This window comes from Pelodiscus sinensis, chromosome 10 (assembly GCF_049634645.1).
Source record: "Pelodiscus sinensis isolate JC-2024 chromosome 10, ASM4963464v1, whole genome shotgun sequence".
In the NCBI taxonomy this organism is placed as follows: Eukaryota; Metazoa; Chordata; order Testudines; family Trionychidae; genus Pelodiscus; species Pelodiscus sinensis.
Window position 1 is genome coordinate 52,695,442 of NC_134720.1, and position 21,119 is coordinate 52,716,560.

At 51.0% G+C, this 21,119-nt stretch overlaps 1 protein-coding gene across 9 annotated transcripts in view; it reads left to right on the top strand.

Annotated features, from left to right (window-relative positions):
• The first annotated feature begins 2,803 nt into the window (after nucleotides 1-2,803).
• TP63 (tumor protein p63) overlaps nucleotides 2,804-21,119 on the top strand; it is a 185,304-nt gene continuing 166,988 nt past the window's right edge. For all 9 annotated transcript variants that reach the window (XM_075938250.1, XM_075938253.1, XM_075938252.1 and 6 more), the window contains exon 1: nucleotides 2,804-2,946. In XM_075938250.1, the coding sequence (XP_075794365.1) occupies nucleotides 2,816-2,946 (131 nt within the window). In that variant the 5' untranslated portion in view covers nucleotides 2,804-2,815. The remainder of the gene's footprint in view (nucleotides 2,947-21,119) is intronic.

Sequence of the window (21,119 nt, forward strand, 5' to 3'; positions counted from 1 at the left end):
GCGTATTTTGAAATTTGGCGCGTCTACACAGCACCAAATTTTGAAATAAGGCGCTATTTTGAGACATCCCTTAACCCTTGTAAAGAGGGTTGCAGGGATGCTGAAATAGCATGCCCGTTATTTTGAAACATATTTTGAAATAATGGGTAGCTTGTTAACACGCGGGGTAGCTACTTCGGGATTCGTCCGGTATCCCAAAATAACCGTGCTGTGTAGACGTTCCCTGATGCAGCTACCGCTCTGGACTTATACTGTGAAGGTGTCGAGGTCTGGAAATCCCATTTTTATGGTTGGTTTGAAATGCGTCCGGTCTTTTGCCTCCAATCCACAGTTTGACTTCCCAGGAGGTTGTTTTAGGTCCATGTGAACAAAAATAAAACCACTGCGGCTTGATCCGGATTCCAGTTTCTTGGGCTCAGTACATTCCAATGTCACCCCAATTCCCGGGGCTTTTTAACGGATGCCCCTGGGGGCAGTGGCCAGCTAGCTGCACAGGAGGTATCTATGCTCATGAGGAGGTTGGGGAACCGTATACTGTTTTGACTCCATTCCCTTTTGACGCCGATCCCATTCCGTCTTGCTCCCGAGGAATAAATAGTCTCCCTGAAAAATCAGGGGGCTCTCACTGCAGCGCAGAAGAATGGCAGACGTCGGAGCAGGTGGCAACACCTGTGTCCTGTCTAATTCCAGCCCCAGCTGCGATCCATCCCGGCTGGAGAGAATGCCGCAGAAATAGACTCTGAAAGTGACTCAGAGTCAGGGGGAGCCAGTATGCGGTGACCCTGGCTTCAGAAACATAACCTGCTGCGGGGGAGGCTAGCGTCGGGGGGAGAAACTTTGGCCCTTTCTCTCAAACAGCTGTGGGTGATTCCCCTTCAGGACCCGCCTGTCCCCTGCTCTCACGCCGGCTGCTGGAGCCGAGTTCGCTGGAAAGGGATGCGCTTCGGCCCCCGTGAGCTAGAATGGCAGAGCAGCTGTTAACGCTCAGCAAACTGGCTTGTGTCGGGACTAACCTTCGGTGACGGCTTCTTTGGAGAGGGGTGTGAGCGTCTCAGACTGAGTCCTTAGCAGAGTGGCGTTGTTTCCTCTCCTGTGTCTTTCCTCTCCATTTTCTGGGGCCTGTCTGAACTGTAGCCCTGCATTTTTCGATGTCCCTGCATCACTCACTCAGGTGCCTGGTGGCCTCGGAGTCTCCAGGAGTCAGAGGGAGGAGGGAGGAGGCCCTTGCGAGTGCACACCGCTTGGCATGGCTCTCCTAGGCTGTGTCCCTGTGGCTGTGTGACGGACACTGGCGGTAGAGGACGTAGCACGGTCTTGTCCTGCCTGGCTGCTCCCAGGTCCGGTGGCTTGTCCTGGGTTTGCACTGCGGCCCGGCACCGGCACACAGCCAGGTAGCTGCGTGGTAGCTGAGTACAGCCCCAGAGCAACATCAGAAGGGCCAGACTGGGTCAGACGAGCCCAGTATCCTGTCTGCCAGCAGAGGCCAATGCCTGATCCCCCAGAGGGAATTAACAAATGTTTCCTCTCCTGTCATCCATTTCCAACCTTGGCAAACAGAGGTTAGGGACACCATCCCTGCCCATCCTGGCTAATAGCTATTGATGGACCTAACCTCCATGAATCTATCTAGCTCTTTTTTTAACTCTGTTAAAGTCCTGGCCTCCACAACATCCTCCAGCAAGGAGTTCCACAGGTTGACTGTGCCCTGCCCCACCAGCTCCAGCCCAGGGGCAGGTAGTGGTGGCTGACCCGTTGCTCCTAGAGAAAGGGTGAGGGGGACTCAAACCCAAAGCCTCAGGTTCCAGAGGTTAATACCTTCTCCATTACGGGACTAATTCAGCTACAACGACTCAAGAGACAGATCTTGGAGTCATTGTGGACAGTTCTCTGGAAACATCCACTCCGTGTGCAGCGGCCGTCAAAAAGCAAACAGAATGTTAGGAGTCATTAAAAAAGGGATAGAGAGTAAGACAGAAAATATCTTATTGCCTCTGTATAAAACCACGGTACGCCCACATCTTGAATACTGCGTACAGATGCAGTCACCTCATTTCAGAAAAGAAAGATTGGCATTGGAAAAGGTTCAGAAAAGGACAACAAAAATGGTGAGAGGTTTGGAACGGGTCCCATATGAAAAGAGATTAAAAAGCCTGGGACTTTTCAGCTTAGAAAAGAGGAGACTGAGGGGGGATAGGACAGAGGTCTATAAAATCATAACTGGTGTGGAAAAGTGGATAAGGAAAAGTAATTTACTTGTTCCCACAATATAAGAACTAGGGGTCACCAAATGAAATGAATAGGCAGCAGGTTTAAAACAAACCAAAGGAAGTTTTTCTTCACTCAGTGCACAGTCAACCTGTGGGACTCCTTGCCGGAGGATGTTGTGAAGGCCAGGTCTTTAACAGGGTTCAAAAAAGAGCTCGATACATTTATGTATCTATTGGCCAGGATGGGTAGGAATGGTGTCCCTAGCCTCTGACTGCCAGAAGTTGGAAACGGGTGATAGGGGAAGGGTCATTTCCTCATTGCTCCTGCGAGTGGCTGGAGCCCATGGCTGGAGTTACCTCAGCTCATTTGCACACAGAACGTAACTCAAGCCTGACAACTGTGGCAGCTGACACCCTCCCCCCTCAATGACTTATTCCACCACCACCTTGGATGTGGGGCAGACAGCAGCCGTGTGAAAGGAGTGAGTCATGGCGGTGGTTGTTTTCTTTCCCCGTCACCGCGGCTTTTGTCTGCGTGACATACCGTGTTATGGTCCTGACTTTTATTCTTTTTCTTCTGTGCTTCCTCCGTGCAGGCCTGTCTGCCAATGACAACGGCTACCTCCAAAGGGCTCGAACCTCCACAAAGGCAAAGGAAACCACCGTGCCTTCGTCAGAAGTGGCTACGCAGCCTTGCCAGGAAAGAGGTTTTGCAGGTTTTTAAGCCAAGGCGGGGCTGGTAAGTGCCACGCCCTTTTGCCTTCCTTAGAAGCCAGAAGGCGAGAACTCAGCAAAGGTAACAGCGTCAGTTTGAGGTGGGGCCAATGGGTCAGGCCGGAGAAGCACCAACCCAGACTAGACCTTTGTCCCTTTTTTGGATATGACCCTCCCTAACCTGGACTTTCATCTGGTTTACAAAGTCCAGCTGAACCTTTGTCCCAAACGGGAAGAGCCGCCTGCCACTTCACTGGGGGCACGTCTAGACGACAGGCCTTTGTCGGCAGAAGTTTTGTCGACAGATACTGTCGACAAAGCTTCTGTCAACAAAGAGCATCTAGACTGCATCCAGTTCTGTCGACAAAGCAAGCCGCTTTGTCGACATGACAGTGTAGAGGCAAAGGACAGTGTAGATGCAATAACGCCTTCTGGCGACAGAACTCAGTCGACAAAAGGCATTAGTCTTCGTAGAATGAGGTTTACACCCATCGACAAAACGGCTGAGTTCTGTCGACATTATGTATCGACAGAACTCAGCGGTAGTGTAGACGCAGGTACAGTTTTGTCGACAAAAGTCCCCTTTTTCCGACAAAACCCTGTAGTCTAGACACACCCTGGGTGTGTGGATTCGATGAGGAGAGCAGCTCTCTGAGGGAACACTCCAAACTGGGAGCAAAGGGCTGCAGTGCATCTCATCCCCCCCGTATAAGAAATTGCAGCTGGCTTCGTAACGACATCGTTCCTGTGGGGCTGACGCCCTCACCTGAGGAGTTCTTCAGCTACTCATGGAACCTTCTGGGTTTCGTGTTTGCCCGGGGGTGGGAAGGTGGCCTGTCGTACTTGCCTGTCGTGGATTTACAATATCTGTGATATCAACAATTCTCTTGGCGTTCAGCGAGCGCCAGGAGGGGCCACGGTGCATTGAGCTCTTCCTTTAGCTCTCTTCCCTACGCTGCAGGCTTATGAAGAAAGGCTGATCTGCCTCTTTCTTCTCCTAATCTAAAGGGAATGGAGGGTTGGTAAAGGGGTTGGATTGACGGCTCGGGAGCCTAAACCCCCCCGGTTCTCCTAAGAGCTGTGCCCAGGCAGCAAAGGTGTAAGAGCGTAGGAACACCACACAAGATTATGCCCCTTCTGCAGTTACGCTAGCCAGGGTGTAGTGTCCGTAGGGGAGAGAGCAATGCTCATGGTTGAGCACAGAAGCTAGCTGCAAGCTCTCCCCGGCCCGGCGCTCCCATAGCCAAAGGTAACAGAGCGTCCCAGCCTCTCTAAGGGTAGGTCCTGCTAAGCCGCCTCCTCCGGAGATGAGGCCTTTGCGGAGGGAGAGGTTCCTAGGGGATGCCCTCTCCCCAAGAGCGGCTGAGCTGGGAGCCCGACCGTAGAAGTCAGAAATCATGTGACGGCCACGCTATGAAACGGGCTGCTCTTTGCTCAGGAGGAGAGGAGGGCGGGAGGAGGCGTCTGCCTACAGGGAAGGCGCTGGAGGGAAAGGTCTGCAAGGCTGTCTGATGCAGAAGGATGCTGAGGAGAAATAAGATGGTCAGGAAATGCTTGGGGCAGTACAACATAAGAACATCAGCACGGCCACACTGGGTCAGACCAAAGGTCCATCTAGCCCATCAAGTCATCCCTCTCCTGTCACCCATTCCCAGTCTCTGACAAAGAGAGGCCAGGAACACCATTCCTACTCACCCTTGGCTAATAAGTATTGATGGACCCAACCTCCTGAATGTAGCTAGTTCTTTTCTGAACCCTGTTAAAGTCCTGGCCTTCACAACATCCTCCGGCGAGGAGTTCCAGAGATCCGGGAAGGGATTCTTCTGCAGTAACAATTCCTACTAAAGGCCACAGCCCTTGGCAGCGGTGTATTTTTCTTCCCTGCTGTAGGCAGAGGTTGGTGTTTCTCTGTGACTGCTTTATCCATGGCAGGATTTGCCTCTCTGTTGACACTGGAAGAGGGTCAATATTTTTCTCCGCGAGAGGTGATGTAAGCTGCAGGCGAACGGTTGGCTCGAAGCGGAATTACTAATTTCTTCATACCTTGTCAGCAAATATGTTTACATGGCAGCAACCAGTGGCTCTCTGGGATCCTGTTTGTTTTACTGGGGCACTGGCAGGTTAGAAATGGTCTGACACTTTCAGCCCAGGGTTACGCCTGTGCATAAGTTCGCAGGATGTTAAAAACAGGAAACCCAGGCTCCTACTGGAATTCATAGAACCCTAGAGCTGGAAGGGACCTCGAGAGGTCAACGAGTCCAGTCCCCTGCCAGAAAGGGGGTTGAATGATGCTTTTTCAGAGCTGCGATTTTATGACTTTCAGCAACACACTAATGAAATATTTTTAACGCACAATTCCAATAAGGGCACGTCTGCACAGCGGAGATATTTCGGGATACTGAGGAATCCCGAAATAGCTGCCCCGCATCTTAGAAACGCCCCCATTATTTCGAAATATTTTTCGAAATAACGGGCGTGCTATTTTGCCATCCCTGTAAACCTCGTTTAACTCGAAAATAGTGTTATTTCTAAATTTGGCGCTGTGTAGAGAGCACCAAATTTCAAAATAGCCTATTTCGAAATAGCCTTGAAATAAGCTACGCAGTTTGCATAGCGTAGCACAAACTACATATCTCACTTCAAGTTTTGGGTGCTGTGTAGACACACCCTAAGATCCTGTAGACTAACGCAGTAAACCCTAATCTCCACTAGGGAGTTATTTTGAAATAACGCCCCCTGCTTTCGAAACAACAAGTGGAGCATCCACACGACCAAGCCTGTTATTTCGAAATAACGAACCAGTTATTTTGAAATCTGGACTCCTGCTTTCCTCGGGGAATAACGCTTATTTGGAAACCGTTATTTCAAAATAGTGGTCGTGTGGATGCTCCGCTGCTGCTATTTCGAAATAACTGCTCCCCAGAGTCATTCGCAGTAATTACTCCCCAGTGCTTCCTGGGGATTTACGTCGAGGTCGCGTGTCCACGTTACGGGAGTGGGTCTCTGTCATTTCGAGGCTCTCCCATAGTGGGCACAGACTCTTTCGATGTTGTTATTTCGGGAGCTATTATTTTGAATTTCGAAATGTGAAGTTATTTCGAAATCGTTTCCTAGTGTAGACGTGCCTAAATTCAGAAACTGGCAGCAGATATCTGGCAAACAAAGGGGATGTTGACAAATATGTGTGAAGTGGTTCTCTGGTCACCGGCATGGCTCTTTCACAGGTTCAGTGTCTGTTCTGAGCTCTGGCCGGCTTTGTCACTGTTAAGTTAACTAGACCCTCTCCGAAGGAAGCAGAGCCAGAGACATGGGTGTCGGGTATGTAAGGCGGGGGAAAGTTCCACCAAACCGCCAGGGATAGCCCCGCCCATACTCCGGGGCTGGGGAGGCTGGGCTGCATGGCGTGGTGCGTCTTCCTCTGGGGCAGGGGAGGCTGCGGCGAGCGCGTACCTGTTCCCCTCTCTTCCCCTCCCCTCCCTGTGGTTGGAAGGGGGGAGCACACGCACAGCGCGCTGCCCTGCCTCCCCAGGGGGCGGAAAAGAGGCGGGGCCTAGCAGAAGGGGCGGGGCTTGAGGTGGGGCTGGGGGCTTGCCTTCACCGACCGCCCCTGGCCACAGAACAGGGATAGGAAGAGGCAGGTGGGTGGCCCCAAATTTTTGGGTGCCCCACGTAGCTGCGTATTCTGCCTGTGGGTAAGGGCAGCCCTGCCACGTGTTCTTTAGGACAGATGACCCACACACAGTCCTCCCTCAGGGGCGTGCAGGCCACCCAGATGAGCAGGAGAGAGCGTGGGGGTGGGGAAGGAAGCAGCAGCCCCATTTTGCAGGTTGGACACTGAGGCACGGAAGGACTCTGCGACTCTCCAAGGTCACATGGGAAGAGCTGGGGAACTAGGCCAGATCTCCTGCATCCCAGCCCAGTGCATCCACAAGCCCTTTTTATCTACGCGGCCTCTGGGAACCAGCTTCCCTGCGTACGATCAGGCTGGGGTGGGAGGTGTCTGTGCCGCTAGCTCCTTGAAGAGCATCCGAAAAGCTCCACTTCTCTGCCTCGAAATAATCCACTTCACATTTATCTCAGTGCCATTCAAAATAACCTGCAGCTGCAATTTTACGGGGTTTTTCAGTGACCTCCCATCATCCCGGGGCATGTGGGATTCCCCCCTGACGTTTCAAGAGCAGGTGGGCAGTGGGAAATTCCTCCGAGTCCCCTTGTGTGCAATTGCTCTGTGGCATCTTGAATCCAGCACTATTCACAGCCCGCGTATCGGCTGTGCCTTTGCATCTACCTCCGTGCATTGGAAAGCTTTAACTTTCCTCTAGATCGGGGTGGGCAGGCATTTTTGCCAGGAGGGGAGCACATAATTTGGTACGTGGTCACAGGCCGGCTCCGCCCCAAAGGGGCGGGGCCTGAGGTGGAAGGGGCGGGGCCGGGACTTGCCTCTCCCCACAGCTGACTGGGGCTGGAGGCTTTGAATTAAAAACACAGCTAAGAGCTTGCAGCTCCTGGGCCTGCTGCTGCTGCTGTGTTGCCTGGCAGCTGTCCGGGATTACTGCGGCTATTTAAAGGGCTTACAACTCTGGCTCCTGCCAGGGTAGTGCCATGACTGGGAGCCATTTTAAAAGGATCCTGCTGCCTGAGCCACTGCCTGGAAATTCGGTGGCAGAGGCAGCAAGATATAAATAGAACGTGGCCAGATGCAGCCCGCGGGCCAGGTCAAAGTGTTAGGAGGACCAGATCTGGCCCCATGGCTGCATTTTGCCCAGCTCTGCGCTATATCAATAACTGGCATGAGATCTATAGGGTTATAAATGCTATTTATGGCCTTACACAAATCTATAAACCCTGAGCACTTTCCCAGTTCTCCTGTGCGGTGCACAACAGCCAGGAAGAGCCTCCAAAGCAGAGCAAAAGTAGACTCTCCACTGAGTTCTAGCAGTACGGGGATTAAGACACACAGCAGAAGAGCAGTGCTTATTCCATTCCAGTTGTATAGTGTGTGAGAACCTGCGAAATAATTGGATCGGTGAAATGCTTTTGTATTGTAAAAGACGTTTGGCTGTTTAAATACGTATTCCTTTGTGTGAATAGGAGCGCTTCCTGTAAGAACACGGAGGGCGTGTCACTAAAATTTGCCAAGAGCAGTGCCGAGACCGATTCTTACCTTTGTTTCCAGAGTTTAGGGCAGCTGCTTGTGTGAATGTGGAGAAGGTGGCATTTACAATGAGTAAAAGTCTCCTTCAAAGAAGCAAGCCCTATTCCTGACATCGTGTCAGCCACCATATTCCATAGAAGAGAGCCGGAGTTGAGGTTGTCTGAACTTTTCCATTCCAATTCCCCATTTGCAGACATTCATAACTTTCTCCAACTTTTAGCTGCTTGGCTGAAAGGTCCTGTGTTTGAGCTCTGCATTAGCATGAACTCTCTTGAAAACTCTGGGCTCAGAGGGTTAGCCGTTTGTGATAAAGGGAATGGAGGGGCTTACGTGTAAAAACCTCTTAAACATATGGGTTACATCTACACTGCAGGCTTCTTACGCAAAAACAGTTTTGCGCAAGAGTTCTTGTACGCGAGAGCATCCACACGGCCATATGCTTTTGTGGAAGAGCATCCGTGGCAGTGTGAACGCTCTCTTGCACAAGAAACCACTGTTGCCTGTCTACACTGCCTTCTTGTGGAAGAGCTCTTGCACAAGAGGGCTTATTCCATGTGGGGGGAGGAATAACTCTTGCACAAGAAGCTCTGGTTTCCGATGCTTTACTGTAAATTTACTTGCACAAGAATGTGTGTGCAGTGTCGCCGCTCTGCAAGTTTTTGTGCGAGAACAGTTGTTCTTGTGCGAAAAGCCTGCAGTGTAGACGTAGCCATGGAGATAGACCTATCTCCTAGAGCTAGAAGTGACCTTGCCAGGTCATCGAATCCAGTTCTCTACCCTCATGGCAGGACCAAGTACCATCCCTGACAGATTTGCCCCGGATCCCTAAATGGCCCCCTCAAGGACTGAGCTCACAACGCTGGGTTTCGCAGGCCAATGCTCAAACCACTGAGCTACCCTCCCCCTAGGTGAAGCACTGGGTGAAGGTTTGGATTCAGGGGCTCAGATGCTGTGGGGACAGGGACTAGATTCATAACCGGAGAGATTTTCCCATCTCTGGTTTTGCCGCGGGTGAGAATGTGAAAGGGGACCAGTGTTTCCCCCCGAGAAAAGGGGACTTTGTTGGGAGAGTGGCATTTTCCCCCGTGTGCCTTGAAGGCCTAAGGACGCTGCCCCCGCCGTGTGTCGGCTTTAGTGCCGCTTGAGAACAGACCCTCTGAGTACCCGCTGCTTGAGTCTGGAAGATGAGGGGGCTGGAGCGCAAGATTTAGGAGGAGAGGCTGAGGGATTTGGGCTTGTTGAGTCTGCAGAAGAGAAGAGGGAGGGGGGATTTGAGAGCAGCCTGCAGCTCCCTGAGGGGGGTTCCAGAGAGGATGGAGAGAGGCTGTTCTCAGGGTGACAGGTGGCAGAACGATCCCCAGGATCCACGGGATTCCAGCCCCTTGTCATCACGGCTGCAGCCCTGTTTCTTCATAGGAACACACATGCAGCCTCTCAGCCATGCGCCTGGCCGCCTGGCCCAGGCTCTCCCCGGGCCAGGCTGCCTGACCGCTCTCCTCCCACATCTGCTCCGTGCAGAATGATGCTCCACGGGCCTTCAGCCTGGGAGCTGCAGCTGGGCTGGGCCCTTTCCTTTCCCCCGCCTGCCTGGGCCCACTGAGCTGCTTGCTGGGTTTTGATGAGAACCGCCGGTGCCTCACGGCCTGACCTGCTCCCTGGCCTCCAAGCATCAGCTGTCAGGCAGCTCGTTCGCACCAGAGGGGTCTAGCTCCTAAGGACCGGAGGCCCTTAAATGACCCTCGTCCAGCTTGGTTCTTGAACCGATGCGCCGTGGGCTGCGTGGAGAGGAAACCCAGCCCCGGACGAAGGTGCAGACTCGACACGGGCTACTGCTGCTGCTCCTCAGGCTGGTCTGTACCTCGGTTTCGGACAGCTCTCAGCAGCAGCATGACCGGGGCTGGCCCCACCGCTGCAGAATGCAGGTGGGTGGGGCAGACAATGCTCCAGCATCCCTTCGCAAGAGACCCTTGCGTGTCAGAGAGCTGTTGATCCTGGCACTGCCCCCGAAGGGGGAGGTCTGGGTTGGATATTAGGAAAAACAGTTTCCCTAGGCGGGTGGGGAAGCGCTGGGCTGGGTTCCCTAGGGAGGGGGTGGAATCTCCATCCCTAGAGGTGTTTCAGTCCCAGCTTGACCAAGCCCTGGCTGGGTTGATTGAGTTGAGTTGGTCCTGCCTTGGGCAGGGGGCTGGACGTGATGGCTCCTGAGGTCTCTCCCAACCCTGGGATTCTAGGATTCTATGGAAGGGGGTGAGCCGGCCAGCCACCCCCTAGCAAATCCAGCTGCCCGGGGCAGCTAACCACCTCCTGAATCTAACAGAGAGGCAGGGAATAGGGCCAGCCAGCCTTTCGCTCCACCCAGCCGCCTACCACATAGGGGGAGGGAGCTGCGAGGGCCGTTTGGGACGGTGCAGGCGGGTCCTTTGGGGATGGATGGTCCTTGCTTTCCTCTCCAAGGACCGGGAAGCAAAGCACCACCTGGGCATGCTGACTCTAGTCCCGGCCCCTCCGGCCTAGGGAGCAGTGGGGGCTGGGCTGGGCCTTCCTGGCCCTCGCCCGAGGGGAAGAGGCAGGGAAGTTGGAGAAGCCTCGAGGGGGGCATGGGCCCGGGCGTTTTCCAGGCACCCAGCAGGGCCTGGGGAAAAGCGGGCGCAGCGCAAACGCCTGGCCGGGCGGCTGCACACGGCAGCTCCCCAGGAAGTGACTCAGTCCCCGGCGGGGGGGCCCATCCCGAGGGCACAGTGCCGGTTGGTGTGCACAGCGGGGCCTGTTTGCCCAGAGATTAGCTCCTGTGTGTGAGCTCTGCGCCAGGGCCATGCAAGCGCCTCCGAAGTCTGGCCCAAGCGCTGGGCTGCACCCAGGACCTGCGGGAAAAGGGCAAAGACTCTGGCTACGAGACGGGGGCACCATGTAAAAGGGGGAGAGGTGGGGCTGCAGCCCCCCCCCCCCAAAGTTTCCTAGCGGAGCAGGACACTGTCTCCTGCCTCCCCACTAGCCAGGAGTGAGAGCAACACGGGCAGCGCTTGGTTTACTCCGCTCCCCCGCCCCGGAGTGCAAGGAATGCAGGCCCATCCAGCCCAACAAAAGGCCAAGCCTGGGTCTTTTGTTGGGCTTCATGAGCCTTGCCCAGCCCAGGCAAACTGCTGCCGAAATCAGGAACCGCTGGGTGAGAACCAGAGCTCCTGGGGGGGGGGGGGGCATTTTTGGTAAGCGGCAAAGGGGAGCAGTTGGCACAATTCTTGCTGGCGCCCTGTGGCTTCCTCCTCTTCCCCCTCGCCAGCCAGCCACCAGCAAAGGCAGCTTTTCCTCTGCCGGCTCTCACCCCGCCTCCCGGGCCACACCGATTGCAAAGCTAATTGGCTCTTCTCTGCCCCTCCTCGCTGGCTGGTCTTTGCTCTACCCGCAAGGGGTGTCTCTGGCATACCAGTCGCAGGGCTGGGAGCTTCGGCAGCACTGGTTTCAAATTCACTGAACCAAGCAGCCTGAGGGAGGGAGGGGAGGTGGGGCGGGGCAGGAAGCTCAGAAGGTGAGGGCTGTAGATTTCATCATGCGCTGCCCTCTCCCTCGCAGGTGGCCATGTCACACAGGTAGGGAGGATCAAGCCCCTTCTGACACGAGTAGCCCGCGGGCTACTCAGGCAGGGAAGGGGGCTGCTCCAGGCACAAAGTGAGTCCAGTTCGGGGCACGTCAGTACTTCGCTGTGAGAGCAGCAGAGCTAACCAGTGACCCCAGGCATCTGTCCCTGCCGTCGAGAGAAACACGAGCTGTCGCACCGCACACGCGGCTTCAGTTACACTGAAAACTCTCCCAGTTTTTCCCAAGAGTCCAATTGTTGGGGGGAACGGCAATACCCCCAGGGTGGCCAACTCTTCTTCCAGCTAGTCCCCCCTATCTGGGGGTCTTTCCTTGGACTGCAATGGGCTTAGCTTACCAGGTAGGGCCCCGGCAGGCTGTTACACACCCACGCTGATTCCTCAGCAGGGTGGCACTTGCACTTTTTAAATCTAGTCACAGAGAGGTGGCCGTGTTGGTCTGATCTCGGTCAAACAAAAAAGCAGTCACGCAGCACTTTAAAGACTAACAAGATGCTTTAGTAGGTGATGCGCTTTCGTGGGCCAGCCCTACTTCCTCAGATCGTATTCTGAAAGTGAATTGGCGTCACCACTTTATAACAGAGAGATGCAATGAAAGAAGGTAAAAATAAATGACATACAACAGAAGGTGGGAGTGAGGGGGGGAAGCGACAAGGAAGAAGGAAATTGCTTACTGTATGAGTCAATTAAGTGGCTAATCTGGGGTCACTATGAATATCAAAAGGTGGGGGGGGGACACAAATGGTCTGGTAGCACTTTGTAGACTAGCGAAACATGTAGTCAGTGGTTCCCAAAATATTCGGCATCACGCCCCCCTTTTTGATTTTTGAGAAACCCTCACGCCCCCCTCTCCCAAAAAAATAGCAGCAAAACGTGGGGTGGGATTGATGGGGTGTGTATGTAGCTGAGTCGCCTCACACCCCCCCCTGGAATTTCTTCATGCCCACCCCAAGGGGGCATGCCCCCCCAGTTTGGGAACCCATGGTGTAGATGGGATCATGAGCTTTCGTGGGCACAGCCCACTTCTTCAGATGGCTGGAGTTATGAGTAAGGGATATGAACACTCAGAATAAATAGGAGGGGGAAGGGGAGGAGGGAGAGAAAGAAAAAGGGAGCGGGTGGGAGACAGAGCATCGTTAAGTATCTGGAGAATGGGTACTTAAACCTAAGCAGATAAAAATCAAAGTCAATAGCCAGATTCCTAAAACAGGAAGAAAAGACAGGACTATGTAGCACTTAAAAGACTAACAAGATGGTTTATTAGGTGATGAGCTTTCGTGGGCCAGACCCACTTCCTCAAATCAGATAAACCATCTTGTTAGTCTTTAAAGTGCTACATAGTCCTGTGTTTTCTTTCAGCTACCCCAGACTCACACAGCTACGTCTCTATTACTAAAACAGGAAGGATATCGCTCAGAGAGCTGTTAGCACCTTCAGGGGTTATTAAGTAAGTAGAGACCCCATCAGCCCCGTCTTTGTAATGTGCAAGGGTATGTCTACACGACAGCGTTATTTCAAAATATCTAATTAAGAAATAGTTAATTCGAAATAGCTTATTTTGAAATAACGTGTCTACACACAAAACGCATTTCGAAATAGAAAAACGCTATTTTGAAATAGCGCGTCCACACTGAGTGGACGTTGAATTGCATTTAAGGATGGTGGAACCAGTTCCGGCAGGGCATCAGGTCAGAAATTACCTTGTGGCCAGGGCAGCCAGCAGGGCACCCTGGGAAGGGCTGGAGGCCCGCTGTTTCGAAATAAGCATCTACGCAGCACTTATTTTGAAATAGCAATTTCTAAATTGGCGCTATTACTTGTGGAATGAGGTTTACCAATTTCGAAATAAGCCCTCTGCTATTTCGAATTAATTTCGAAATAACGGAATGACTGTGTCAACTCTAGGAAAGTGATTTCGAAATAACGGCTGTTATTTCGAAATAACTTTGCTGTGTAGACATACCCTAAGATAATTATCAACTCGATTAAGGCCCATTTGCAACGTGTCGAATTTTAGCAAAAATAAAAGTCTCCCTCTGTAATCTGGAGTTAAAGTCTCTTTGTCGTAAGAGGCACATTGTCAGGTTTTTAAGAGAATGACGGATTTGATTGAAATGCTGGCTGGCAGGTTTGTGAATGTGGCGATTTCTGATGTCTGAGCTGTAATTCTAGGGCTTTTTCCCAGAACGTAAGGAGCTGCTGGTGTTTTTCCATGTGCCAATACAAACAGATGTTGCCTTAAGCAGCCAACTGTGATCTAGCTGTGTGTCTGCCGTGCCGTATGTCCTTCTGTCCCAACTGGGACGTTATCTTAGCTCCTCTTTACTCATTTGCAATATGTCTGAGGGCGGCAGAGTCTCGCAATATGTCTGAGTGTTTTCAGGGATTGCCATGGCAGTGATGTTTATACTCTCAAAACTTTCCAGTCTGCAGCGTGGTTTGCTTTTCAGTGATTTGTTTACTGCTAAACATTCCTGGAAGGAATTCACTATCTCCTCCTCTGCACAATTTGGACCACAAGAAATGTAAAACGTGATGCTAATCGCAAGGCTAAGCCGATTTTTAAGCAGATTAAACAAAATACAGGACTATGTAGCACTTAAAAGACTAACAAGATGGTTTATTAGGTGATGAGCTTTCGTGGGCCAGACCCACTTCCTCAGATCAAATAGTGGAAGAAAATAGTCACAACCATATATACCAAAGGATACAATTAAAAAAATGAACACATATGAAAAGGACAAATCAAATTTCAGAACAGAAGGGGGATGCGGGGGCGGGGGGAGGTAAATGTCTGTGAGCTAATGGGATTAGAGGTGATAATTGGGGAAGCTATCTTTGTAATGGGTAAGATAGCTAGAGTCTTTGTTGAGACCCCCGCGTAGGGTGTCGAATTTTAGCATGAATGACAGTTCAGAGGATTCCCTTTCAAGTGCAGATTTAAAAGGCTTCTGAAGCAGGATGCAGGTAATTAAGTCGTTGAGACAGTGTCCTTTCCGGTTGAAATGGCAAGAAACTGTTTTTTCTTTGTGATCCTGTCTAATATCTGTTTTGTGGGCATTGATCCTTTGGCGAAGTGTCTGAGATGTTTGTCCAATGTACAAAGCAGACGGACACTGTTCTGTTCAGTTCATTTCTAAGGATACGTCTCCAAAGCAGCATTATTTTGGAATCCCTGAAGTTATTTTGAAATAACATCGTGCATGTTGGCACTACACGCCTTTATTTCACAATCACGTTGAGCTGGAGGACTTCTTACTCCGACTCCTGTAGTCCTCATTTCACGAGGAGGAAGGGAAGTCGAAGGAAGAGGGTTCTTCCTTCCACTTCCTGCTGTGTAGACAGCACCAAAAGCTGCGTTAAGCGATTTTGACTTCAGCCATGCAACTGACGTCGCTGAAGTTGTGTAACTTAATCTGATGTTTGCCCTGCTGTGTAGAGAGACCCTCAGTTATCACATACAAAAAATCCAGGTGTTTTCAGGTGCCTAAATAGCGTCTGGAATGGAATCCTTGGGAAAGCTCCCCCTACCAAAATCTGAAACAGCACCCTTGCAACATGAACTCTGCCTTTGTTCATATCGCTAGCGATGCGGAGGAGGCTGGTGCAGAAGAAGGACCAGTTACCTATGGCTTACAACAGCAGATTGCCTAAGATAATCTAATTTAATTAGAGAAGAAGGAGATCATTATTTAATCAGAACTAAGACTAATTAACTTTTCCCAGAGTCCTGGTGCAAAAGGCACATTGTTGCTTTCAAAAAAGATTAATTAAGCAAGGCAGAGCCAAACCTTGGGCGCTACGGCCTTTGGAGAGGAGTTTTTTTTCTCATCTACAGCTTGTTTTTTGAAATGTGCTTTGGGATGCAGAATTAATTGTCTTATTGCTAATGGGGTCCGGTGTAATGATCTCGCTTTGAAAATGCAATCTCGATGCGAGAACTAAAGATTTGTCTACAGGGGGAAATCAACCAGACAAGTTACTGTGTAATAACCTGTTCCAGCAGAGGTGCCCTGTACAGACTCTAGTCCAGAGTAAAAGACGCTTTTTTCCCCCAGAATAATTAATCTGCTTTGGAAGCGCATGAACTATTCTGGAATAAATTACTTATATTCCAGAATAGAGTGTCCACATGGGAGTTACTCTGCAGTAGCTCTTCTGATCAATGACACTATGTACACATGCCGTTAGCCTCTCTGTGGCTTGGCCTCATCTTGCTGTAGCAATGCAGTCCCCCGTCGTTTGTCCGTTTGTCGTTTTTCGCAGTTTGCCTCTGTACTGAAGACTGCCAACTACGATGGTGATCCTGTGTGTGTACCACTGCCTTCCACTGGGCAGAATGAGAACCGACCAGCTGCGTGTCTTGTGCTGTGTACTGCAGAGCGCTAAGGAAGATCTATTGATATGGGCCAGTGGACTTCCAGCAAAAAGGTTTGAGTTCTGTTCCCCTTGGATGCGTCTACACAACACCCTTAGCTCGAAATAAGCTAAGCAATTGTGTAGCTTATTTTGAATGTATTTTGAAATAATTCTAGCTGTTCCGAAATTCTCCTTAACCCTTGTGAAATGAGGGTTACCGGGACATCGGGATAAACCTTCCATTATTTTGAAATCAATTTAGAAATAATGGGCTGTTTCAATAGACACAGAAGAGCTATGTCGGGATACTTCTGGTATCCGGAAATAGCTCCTCAGTGTAAACCTACCTCTAGAGATAGCTATGAAATTGTGCCCATGGTAACAATATTCAGAAGTGACGGGGGGCTTGTCTACACGATGGAGAAGATGGAATCTCCAGAGGTCGATCACTTAGTGTTGGAATTAGTGGGTCTAGTGAAGACAGGTTAATACGAACAGAGAAGGTGCTTCCATCGGCACCGGTACTCCTACTCCTCACGAGGAGTAAAGGAAGTCAAAGGGAGTGTTTGCTTCTGTCAACCTACTGTGTGGACAGCCCGAAAACACGATTTAAGACACGTCGACTCCCGCTACATAATTAACATAGCTGGAGTTGTGTATCTCAAGTGGACTTTCCCCCTTGAGTGTAGACCAGGCCTAAGTGACATAACCCCTCCATCTCATTGACTTTCATTGGGACTAAGGTGCGCTTGAGTGTTTTACCCAAATACTATGCCTCAGCAAACGCCCCGCAGTAGTGTAGCAGACTTCTTATGGCCATTTGGTTCCAGTGTGTAGTTTTCAGAATCACTAGTGGGTGCTGTGATGGGCACCTACATGGTCCTATTAAAGTTTTAACCTTCAGGACAATAGTTTTGAAAGTGGGTCTGTCTTTGAAATAAACCTCGGCCATGCGGTTGAGCACAAATGGTTTGGAGCGGAGTGTTTCCGTCTCTGTTTGTGCGGGTCACACACAACTGCGCTGGGAACGTTTCCTGTGCCACGTCGGCGTGCAAGAACCGTGGCATGGCGTGAGAGAGGGGGGTTGTTCGCTGGTCGGTCCCACATACGGATTCGTGATTTCACTGTTGGAACGGGGGCCTGACAGGGGCGGGGGGAACTGGTAAGCAGGGATGTGGAAACAGCATCAGGGCGTGATGTGTCAGGTCTCCGAGATGCAGTTGGGAATTGGCGGCGTCCATCATGCCTGTGAAATGGGTGGGCCAGAGTCGCCTGCAGTCACAAGAGCAGCATGTGCTTGCACAAGCGTGTGCAGCTTGCACTTTTCCAGGCCAGCGAAGGCACGGTACGGAAGGAGAGGTGGCACACGGGGGAAGGGCAGCCTTCGTCTCACTTGAAGTCCCTGGCGGAGCCAGTCGGGGAGGCTGCCTGGGAGAGTCAGTGAGTCCATCAAAGCCCAGTTCTGGGGCATGGAGGTGCTGGAGGGAGCAGCGGGTTCCCTTATTAGCAGTTTGCTGCTGCTTCTCAGCATTTGCAGGGCTCAGTCTCCGCCCAGAGACCTGCTCTTCTGCGTGGTGCCACCCGTCCACAGTGCTCACTTCGCTGATCCGTCCTAGATGCGTCACACGCCAACGCGGGGCGGGGGGTAATCTGCGACTTCTGACCACTGCAGATGGGGCCAAGCCGATGGGGTAGATTGGAAGGTCAGAAGGAACCCTACATTCTCCATCTGGAGGGAATTGCTGTTGAGTGGCCTGTTTCTCGTGGGGTCCGGCAGGGATCGGTTCTTGGCCCGACACGTTTTAATCGTTTTATCGTCGGTACAGAAGAGATCGAAATCAACAGGTAAACTGGGCACGAGCAAACACTGAGCTTTTTAATGTGGCTAAACATCTGTCTCTAGGGCCACCAGCCATACTTGCAGGATGGGAAGTATCCGGGGCAGCAGTGACTTCGAAAAAGAATTGGGAGTCGTGATCCATAATCAACTGGGGAGGTGAAGAAATAGGAGAATCTCAAGTAGGAGCAGGGAGGTTATTTGTATTTGGCCCCGGTGGGGCTGCTGTTGGACTCCTCTGTCCAATTCCGGTGCCCAGAATTCAAGAAGGACATTGGTATGTTGGAAAAGCTTCAGAGAAGAGCCACAAGAATGAATAAAACCCGTATTAGAGACAAGGAGCTCAGTCTATTTAGCGTAACAGAGAGAAGGATCGGGGCTGAATTAATTACAGTCTCTACGCATGTCTCTGGGGAACAAACGTTGTATGATGATGGGCTTTTCCGTGTAATATGATCCAGGGGCTGAACATCGACATGAGACAAATTGAGACCGGAAATGAGGTGTATGTTTGTAACAGCGAGAGTGTGCGCCCTTTGGAACAATGGAGCCAGCTGACGGTGGACTCTCCATCATTGGCAACTCGTAAATCACGGCCGGATGCTTTACGTAAAAGTTCCCCTCTGGGAATCCTGGGTTCTACTGGAGTTCGCATCTGGGTTCTACAGGAGATCAGACTAGAAGCGGGGTGGACAACTGGCAGACCCTAAGCCAGCTCTGGACAACCAGACGCTTTTGAACGGACCCCCAACACTTTGTATTTATTGATGTTGCTCATTAGTGGGTATTTGATTGTTGTTTTTCTCTGGAGTCCTGAGCCCAGCTACACCTTGACCAAGAATTTGGATCTTGAGAAAAAGAAATGGACTGCCCCTGGACTAGAGTCTAGCCTTCAATGCATCACCTTCACGTACAGTTGGGAGGAAGACTAAGCTGGGAGCGTGTCTTTGTAGCCTTCTTGCATGTTACAGGATAGGACCGCGAGCAACTACATCCTACGGGCTAGGCCCTAATGTATCTGCCGATTCTGTCATATCATTATGCGTGTCCCCTTTTTTTGCCTGAGCAATCTGGGTCTAGAGGGCTGTTTATGTGGGGAGGAGATGTCAGAGGCTGGTGCTTCTTGGCTGTAACCCAGTTTATTTACAAAGACAGTACAAAGCCTGGTTCCCATGAATACAGGAGTTGGTTCTTTGCTCCCAGTCCCAACCCTCTTTCAGCCAGCACTGTGCCCCCAAAGCATCCTCTCTAGGCTTTTTTCCAGGCCATGCGGCTTGTGCTTCTTCTGGCTGTCTCCTGGACTTCCTTTGCCACGTCTCTCACACAAGCAGTGCCTCCCACTGACGTGTTTTCCAGAGGAGTCCCCTTGGGCCCCATGGTTCGGGTTTTGCACAACCCTGGTGAAGTGGCTCTGTTTTGGATGGTGGTGCCTAGTGTTACAGCTATCAGGGACCAGATGGTTTCTTGTATTTATCCAAAGTGAAGCACGCTGGCTGTGCCTCCCCAGTGTCAATGGGGTTTCATCCACGCCCCTAGCATAACACTGCCTAGTGTTGTAGTGGCTAGGGGTCCCAATCAAGTGCTCGGAGCTGGACACACATATCCTCAGGGATGATCCCTGCTTTATAGTCTAAGCAGACAAGACAGACAAAGAGTGGGAGGAACAAGAACACAAAAGCGGCCAGACTGGGTCAGACCAAAGTTCCATCCAGCTCAGTGTCCTGTCCGCCAAGAGTGGCCAATGCCAGATGCCCCAGAGGGAAGGATCACAACAGGTAATCCTCATGCCATTCCTCTCCTGTCACCCACCTCCAGAGAAACAGAGGCCAGGGACACCATTCCTACCCCTCCTCGCTAATAGCCATTGATGGACCTAACCTACATGAATCTATCTAGCTCTTTTTTGAACCCTGTTAAAGTTCTAGCCTTCACCGCATCCTCTGGCAAGGAGTTCCACAAGTTGATTGTGTGCTGAATGAAGAAAAACTTCCTTTTGTTTGCTTTAAACCTGCTGCCTATTCATTTCATTTGATGACCCCCTACTTCTTTTATTGTGGGAATAAGTAAATAACTTTTCCTTATTCACTTTTTCCACACCAGTCATGATTTCATAGACCTCTGTCCTATCCCCCCTTAGTCTCCTCTTTTCTAGGCTGAAAAGTCCCAGTCTTTTTCATCTCTTTTCATATGGCACCCGTTCCGAACCCTCGTCAATTTTGTTGCCCTTTTCTGAACCTTTTTAGGAAGAAAAGGCTGCTCTTTCCATCTGATAAGTGAGGAACAGAAAGATTAAGTAACATACCCAAGGCCACACAAAGTCGGTGGCAGAGGTGGGGTTGGAACCCAGTGCTTTAACCCCTGACATCTACTGTTGGTCAAGTAATTAAAAACAACAGCGAATATTTTATTCAGTGATTGAGAGAGAGGGGGGGAAAAGACTTTGATAGCAGCAGCATTCAAAGCAATTCAAGGAGTTCCAGTAAAAACATTGCGTTGTAACCTGATCCTGAGAAAAAAGGGAGCTTTCCCTTTTGGCTATTCACAGTGCTCCGAGCTCAGGGCGCGGCCGCATGCGCCTACCTCAAACAGAAAAGCCAAGTGTGTGCCAATAGGGACGAGCAATAGCCCTTGTTCAAATACTTCCTCCATTAATCTGCAGCTTCCTCTAGCAGCACACGACCTGAGGTCAGCAGTGTTAAGATCAGCCACAATCGCTAGCAAAATGTGTGACATGTTTCACTTGGTGGCCTTCTGTGAATGCCAAGTAGTGGATGGGGAAATCTGGCGTTTGACTGTGCATTAGTACTACACTAAGGAGTAAAGGCACACGTCTGGGGTGTGGACGCCAAGTACATGGTCTCCATTCAGCCTGCAATCTTATGTCCCTTCTTTTGTGACTTTGCTTCTGTCTGGGCCCTTTATATTCCGCATCGGCAGTAGTGCTGAGATTGGTTTGTTGGAGGGAGAGAAACGAAGAGTGGAGTCTGAATTAAAAAAAAGCACTTTTTCCGGAAAAGCGTCCGTGGCCAATCTAGACGCACTTTTCCGCAAAAAAGCCTCGATCATCATTTTCGCGATCGGGGCTTTTTTGCGGAAAACACTACTGTGCTGTCTACACTGGCCCTTTTCCGGAACAGTTTTCCGGAAAAAGACTTTTGCCCGAACGGGAGCAGCATAGTTTTTTCCGGAAAAGCACTGATGATTTTACATTAGATCGTCAGTGCTTTTCCGGAAATTCAAGCAGCCAGTGGAGACAG